This window comes from Eupeodes corollae, chromosome 1 (genome assembly GCF_945859685.1).
Source record: "Eupeodes corollae chromosome 1, idEupCoro1.1, whole genome shotgun sequence".
Taxonomy (NCBI): Eukaryota; Metazoa; Arthropoda; class Insecta; order Diptera; family Syrphidae; genus Eupeodes; species Eupeodes corollae.
The window spans coordinates 81,669,669-81,676,635 of record NC_079147.1 but is presented as its reverse complement, the minus strand read 5'-3'; the positions used below and the strand labels follow the sequence as shown (position 1 = coordinate 81,676,635).

Genomic DNA, 6,967 nt, shown 5'->3' with positions numbered 1-6,967 from the left:
AGGCCCTTGTGAACTCTATGCCACGCAGATGTGCAGCAATTATAAAAAACAAAGGATTTTCCACAAAATACTGACAAAAAAAATGCTAATATTGAATATTTTTTTTTAGTTTTTTTATACATTATTTTGTTTAATCCTATTATTTTGAACAATTCGTTTTGGCAAATGCATGTTTTTACTACCTTATTTGTTTTAAACAAAGTAGTCTTTAAGCATAATAATAAAAGACTTGCCCCAAGGTACAAATTAAATTTATTTAAAACTCATAGTAGAGCAGATTAAACTGATTTTTAGCAAAGGAGACAAAAAAGTAACCCACAACAGTTCCATTCCGCCCGTATTGCTTTGAAATAGATTTTCACATTGAAGCGGTCGCTGATTAAAGTGGACGCGTAAAAAACAACCATTGATATTTAAAATAAAACAAATTTATTTATACAGTTTGTCATGTCAATAAAATAGTTTTCCATTTTAATTGCTATTATTATGTAAATGTGAAATAATAAAATAAGAAACATTATTTTCATGTTGTTGTTTTTGTTTTTATGTATAATTATGTAGTCGTAATTTAAAGATGTAAAAATCAATCTTAAAGCTAAACGTAAAAAACTAGATAAGCGTTAAATAAAGTTTGTTTTTTTAAAAATACTTAAAGTACACATTTTGAGTAGTGTTGGAAATTAAAACACAAAGAAAAAAAGAAATAATAATTAACAAACAAAAATTAAATGCAAACTACCTACAATGATGCGTGAAAAATATTTTCATTTTGTTTTTTGTATAGTGTTTTTTTTTTTTTTAATTTTTTGTCTTGTTTTAAACAATTTACTTTATGTTAATTGTTTTTAGTTATAAAAATAATTGATTTTTAACATATATAATTTACAAAATACAATATATAGGTTAAGGAAGGGGTCGACAGTTAAATGTTTGTTAATTAAATGTATATTGTTTTTTTTTTTTTTTTGTTGCATTTAAATCTGTCGTTCATCCTTTGCAGTTAGCTTATTTATTAACTCCTGCAACGGAGCTAATTCCTTACGTTCAATTAAATCGAATTCTTGCACAAAAAATATAAAATGCTTAAAGGAAGTATTAAGGTGAGCTTCTTCACCTAATGTTACAACTTCAGAGAAATGCTGGTGGTAAATGTGCGCATATACTCGAAAGAGTCGTTTTAGTATTGTCTTGGCAATTGCTAGGAAATTTTTCGGAAAGGGTATACCAATTTTCGAAGGGAATAGGGTTTCGTCGTCAAGTTGATCTTGAACCCATGTCATTAGATAGTCGATGTATTTGGGAGCACTGCATTTAATAGGTTTTTTTACAGCTTGTCCATCAGCCCATAGGTATTCGTATTTTGGTCCAGCCGACATATTGCCACAGCTTTCTTCAGTGCAGAATTCAGTGATGGTCCCATAAAGCATATTGATTTGATTAAAGAAATCCACAGCTGAAGAAAAAATAAATTCAAACAGAATTAGATATAATATAACGAAGATTGTTTTCTTAAATGTACATATTTCAAATTCTGCGCGTATCAAAAAAAAATATATAAATTGTGTAGGTACGGGTTTAAGTGGAAACAGGACAACTTTAGAGCACGCAGTTTATATTTTTGTTTGACAATTTCATTTAGCTCAAGGTTAAAAATGATAAAATTTTATGAATGTCTGCTGTTTAAACTCTAACCTATAACTCTAGAATAAAATTGTATAAGGAATTCAATCCTGCATATCGTTTGTTTAAGGACAAAATTCACGAAGGTTGTCAAATTCAGTTTATGTGGCCGAAACCGCGATGGCCCACAACGGGGAAAGCATTCGAAGAATGTTGAACGAGGCCCGGACCGGTTCCCGGTTCAGGCATCAATTGCAGAGTATGTAAGTGCCCAAAACAAAGGATGTTTTCCAAAAGATAATGCATAAACAACTGTTTTGAAAAAGTTGTGCTCACGTTGGATCCACATAATTCAATAAAATATTGAACCCAGATGGATCCTGGATTGATGGCACGGTCGGTAGAGTATCAATATCCGACAAACTAAATCTATGACTCTCATTTCGTCTCCTCTACTAATGTAGCCTATTCTAAGCACAATATCTGGCCATTAATGAAGTCCTCCTTGGCTTAAAGAAAATCGACTACCAAAACGTATATGGAGCATCTCGAACAATCATGCTGTCATAAAACCATTGCACTCTGTCTCCATAAATTTACAAACGCCCCAAAATTGTCAATCATCTCTTATGTAGATATCGAAACAGTTCTTATTTCATTTCATTTCATAACTTCAAATGTCTTTCAGCAAGACCTATTTGGGTAATTCTTGATGCTAAACGGTCAAAGGAAATTACTTTGTTTGTTGTTGTCCAACAGGTAGGCATGTTTTTTGAGTTAAAGCTCTTTTAAGCGATTTTTGCAGAAGCTGCATGGATGAAGAGGAAGATGAGATATTTTTTCCCATTGTCCTGTCCTATCACTAAGACGTAGACTCCATTTGGGAAACTTCTACTGCATTTTTTTAAGGATCTCAGAAATTGCCAAATGTACTGTCGGAAAAAGTTTCATTGCTAGCTTCAAATGATTTAACATGGTAATTTATCTATTTATATATTCAGCTTACTGCTCGGTCAATAGCTAGATGTCTCCAGTTTCGCGCTCCAAGTTGGTTGAGGTCATTTTCCACTTGTGCGCCCCACTTGATCCGCGGTCTTTCTCTACTGCGTTGCCCTGTGGGCGTGGATTCGAAGACTTTTCGGGACGGAGCATTGGTTTCCATGCGCTCTACGTGACCCAGCCATCTTAGTCGTTGGACTTTTACCCTTCTGGCTAAGCCTACGTCGCTGTACAGCTCGTCGTTCCATCTTCTCTTCCACTCCCCTTCGATGCATACGGGACCGTAGACCACACGAAGAACTTTTCTCTCGAAACGACACAAGGGTCTTTCATCCGCTTTTGTCATAGTCGATGCTTCTGCACCGTATAGCAGGACGGGGATGATAAGGGTCTTATCAAGATGTTATTTTCTGCGTTTACAACGGAGCCTAGGTAGACGAAGTCCTTGACTACCTCAAAGTTACGTCTGTCGATGGTGAAGTTTTGAATAAGACGTAGGTGTTTTATGTCCTTTCTTGACGAAAGCTGTTAAACCCATTTTGCCGCCTCTGCCTCAATACTCACTAAAGCCCCATTGACATCACGCTGAGTTCTTCCGATTATGTCAATGTCATCAGCATATGCTAGTAATTGGACAGACTTTTGAAAGATATTGCCTCTAGTGCTGACGTGTGAGCTCTGCACTATTCTCTCGAATGACAGCGCATCACCTTGTCTAAAACCTTTTTTGACATCGAAAAGTTCTGTTAAGTTGTTTTTATGGAGCAATAACGGAAGAGTTTGGCCAAAACTAGACATCGCTCTATACAGCTCGTGCCTGTACACGCTGTCATAGGCGGCCTTGAAATCGATGAAAAGATGGTGGGTGTCAATTTGGTGTTTTTGGGTTTTTCCAGGATCTGCCGTAATGTGAATATTTGATCGACTATGGACTTTCTGGTCAAAAACCACACTGATAAGGACCTATCAGGTTGTTGACGGTGGGCTTTAGACGATCACATATTAGACTTTAGCTTAGCTAGGGCAATCTTTGCTTCGTCTAAGTCGGGAGGCGGGATTGTTGGCTTTTGTCGTCTATGTTGAATGGATCATCCTGCCTGACAGCGGAATTCGGTTCGTCATTGCCGTTTTACAGTCTGCAGAAGTGGTCCTTCCTTATCCTCAGCATTTACTTCGGTTCCACTATGATGTTCCCACTTTCGTCTTTGCAGCAGTTTATGTACCTGTGAATTTCGTTTCACCTGTTCATAAAACTTTCGAACTTTATTCCTGCTTCTTAACCTCTCACCATCTTCGACCGCACGCTTCTCATGCCCTGTCTTTTTCCTTCTTAGAAGTCGGTGTTCCTCTCGCCTCTTCTGCTCATAGAGCTCATGAGCAGCTCTCGTCCTTTTATGCAGCGCCGCTTTGCGAACCTATTGTTTGACTGCATTTGCCTGCCGACATTCCTCACCAAACGAGGGGTTCCTTGTTGGTGGCTTCTTGAAACCCAGCACATCAGAGGCGGCTTCTCTGATTGCATCTTGACAATTTTGCCACTATTTTTCGATACATTGTGTTGGCGGCATAGAACTTCGAGAGAGGTTACTTGTAACTCGGTCGGAAAAGGATTTGCCCATCTCTTGTGATTGTAGCCGTTCGATGTTGTACCTTCTCCAGCATCTCCCTGTTTTGCCTTGGGTCTGGAAATCCGAAGTGCTACCTTGGCTACAACGAGGTAGTGGTCCGAGTCGATGTTAGCTCTTCGGAAAGTTCGTACATCCATGATGCTGGGAGCGTGTCTGGCGTCGATCGCAATGTGGTCAATCTGGTTGACGGTAGATTGATCTGGAGACGTCCAAGTTCCTTTGTGGATGTTGAGGTGTTGAAAACGCGTACTGGCTACCATGACGTTTCGCCCCGCAGCAAAATCTATGAGCCTGAATCCGTTGTCGGAAGTATTCTCGTGCAGGCTGTTTTTCCCGATTATTCCACCAAATATGTCTTCCCTTCCTAGCTTTGCATTAAAATCGCCCAGGAAAATTTTATTATCGTAGCTAGAACACTGCTCATATGTTTTGTCTAAAAGCTTGAAGAGCATATTTTTGGTGTTGTCATCTCTCTTCTTTGGGGGCATGCGCGCATATCAGGCTAATGTTGCCGACTTTAGCCTTGATGCGTATGGTCATGAGGAGCTCATTGATGCACCCATAGCTCAAGATTTCTTGCCTAAGTCTAGCTCCAATGACAAAGCCGCATCCAAATAAGCGCTGTTGATTTCGCAGTAGCAGTCACCATAGTAAATATCGCAATTTTTCATCCTCTTTTTGCATGGCCTATCCCATCGTATTTCCTGGAGGGCGGTGATGTTCAAACTCCGAATCCGATGCAGCACATGGAAAATAACAGCAACGATTACTAGAAAACTGCAACCCTTAATTAATATCAAACGGAAAACTTTTTCGGATGATGGGTCAGGAAGCCATTGACACTATTATCATTGAGAATACTTTTCAGGAAACCACATAATATGGCTCATAAGAGAAGTGGAGCCCTATGTCCTAATGAACACCCACCTTAATGTCAGTGCCAAGTTAAAGAGAAGAATTGCTTGGATAAAGATGACTATCGGTTTAAGGTTAAGAACACTTCGGAACGCCTCGTCTCTTCAACTGTTCCGAAATAATTCAACAGATATAGAGCTTATTTTCTGCTTAAGCTAATTTCTTATAGAACTCATGTACCTACATGGTGTCTTATCTACACCATTGATTCATTCTGACACTGCCTCTGTGTTGATAATTTCTTTTTACTATAGCCTTATCAAACAACATATCACTGTTCTACATTATAGAACCATTCTTGAATAAGGCAAACATTGCAGGAGCACATTACACAATTGATATTCTCTAGAAGTCCACCATCCGTTCCAGCTAAAGTGAAATCTACTCCAAAAAATATTATATTTGACTTTTTATGCATCATATAAGTGCTTAGAGGCTATCGAACTTTGTGTACACAATGCTCGGTTGCTTGCTTCTGTAATCAAAATCATTTTCAATGACTATACCTAACCGTTTTGGCTACGCACTCTTGCCTAAATTCTATGCAAATAAATCAAACAATTTACATGACGTAAGCGTCATTTTCATAATCTTAAAATAAAAACAATGAAATGAGAATGAGGACAACTTGAACTTACTATTGACAGCTACCCATTCGTTGAGGTCCTCGCCGTCGGGAAGTGCAACTGCATTTCGCAAATTTCCAGATCCCAGTGTCGCTGCAGCATGTTTCATGAGATCATACTGATGAGTTCCTTCGGGAATGTTCTTTTTTGGCTTGAATGTCTTGCTCGAACGCGATCCACTAAGAAAAAAGAAGCAATTCAATACATTATCTTTTTAGGTAGCTATTTATTATTGATTATAGAAGTTGTAAGGTTGAGGTCACTGTACTGTAGAGATCTTTGGTACGGGTACCATCAATCTACCAGAACAAAAAGCTGCTATATGCATTCTACAGTCCGGGACACTTCTACACCCTGCACTTCGGTTTGCGAATGCATAAAATTGTTATTATTTTAGATATCTAAATCAATCTCAGCAGCGATGTGATCATAGTTTTATATAGAAGTTTATTTTATTGTCCTTGCAAATACTTACAACAAAAACTCCATTTTCCGTCTGGATGAAAACTTTTTGTTGTTTCGTCGGGACTCGGGACGGGAAGGCCACGGCACTTTTACGGAAAGAAGTTTTCCTTTTCTCGTCTTCTACTACGTCTATGTCCACCAACAAAACAGGAAACTTGCGTTAAGAATTTAAGTGCACAATCGCAAGTTAAATTTCAAAAACAAATTATAATTATTATCGTCTAGGTACCTCTGATTAGAATTTTAAATTGAAATAAAGATAAAACGTAGAAAATAAATCTTTCTTTTGCAAAAATTTACTAGGAAATAAATAGATAATAGAAATAATGCAACTGAAAAGAAAGAAGAACCTGTCTCACGCAGTCACAATAAAATTAAAGCAAAATCGTCGGTTCTTCGGCAATCGCTCGCAATGGCCTGTTCGCCAGTGTTGCCACAAGTTTTCAGAATAGTAAACCAAATTAAGGTAACAAAAGCTAAGCAGCAGTAAAAATCTAAACAAATTTAAAAAAATAATACAAAATATTAGTTTAAAACAAAGTAAATGGAAATAACTGCTTTGCTTATTATTATTCGTTTTAAAATGATAGTACTTAAAATTATGTACTTCTTTAAAAAACATTGAAATATCAATGGAAAGGAAAATGTTTAAATAAGATCCTTAAACCTTGCAATTAAAAGGAGATTTCAATACAATTCTTGCTGAAAAAAAAT

At 37.3% G+C, this 6,967-nt stretch overlaps 1 protein-coding gene across 3 annotated transcripts; it reads right to left on the bottom strand.

Annotated features, from left to right (window-relative positions):
* Positions 1-406: 406 nt before the first annotated feature.
* Positions 407-6,655, bottom strand: LOC129939772 (MOB kinase activator-like 1). 3 transcript variants are annotated; one of them, XM_056047902.1, is made up of 4 exons: positions 6,483-6,655; positions 6,264-6,407; positions 5,801-5,967; positions 407-1,453 (listed from the first exon to the last, which is right to left on the bottom strand). In XM_056047902.1, exons 2-4 carry the CDS (start codon positions 6,275-6,277, stop codon positions 975-977), a joined length of 660 nt encoding a protein of 219 aa, XP_055903877.1. In that variant the 5' UTR covers positions 6,278-6,407; positions 6,483-6,655; the 3' UTR covers positions 407-974. The 3 variants fall into 3 exon arrangements, with proteins under 3 accessions (XP_055903877.1, XP_055903876.1, XP_055903875.1); XM_056047901.1 differs by having other exon boundaries at positions 6,264-6,382; XM_056047900.1 differs by having other exon boundaries at positions 6,264-6,654.
* Positions 6,656-6,967: the final 312 nt, after the last annotated feature.

What these genes read in the sequence shown, in the direction of transcription:
- LOC129939772 (XM_056047902.1), bottom strand. An exon ending in CGAATGGGTAGCTGTCAATA is followed by an intron (nt 1,454 to 5,800) that starts GTAAGTTCAAGT and finishes TTTTTTCTTCAG; the next exon opens with CTGTGGATTTCTTTAATCAA.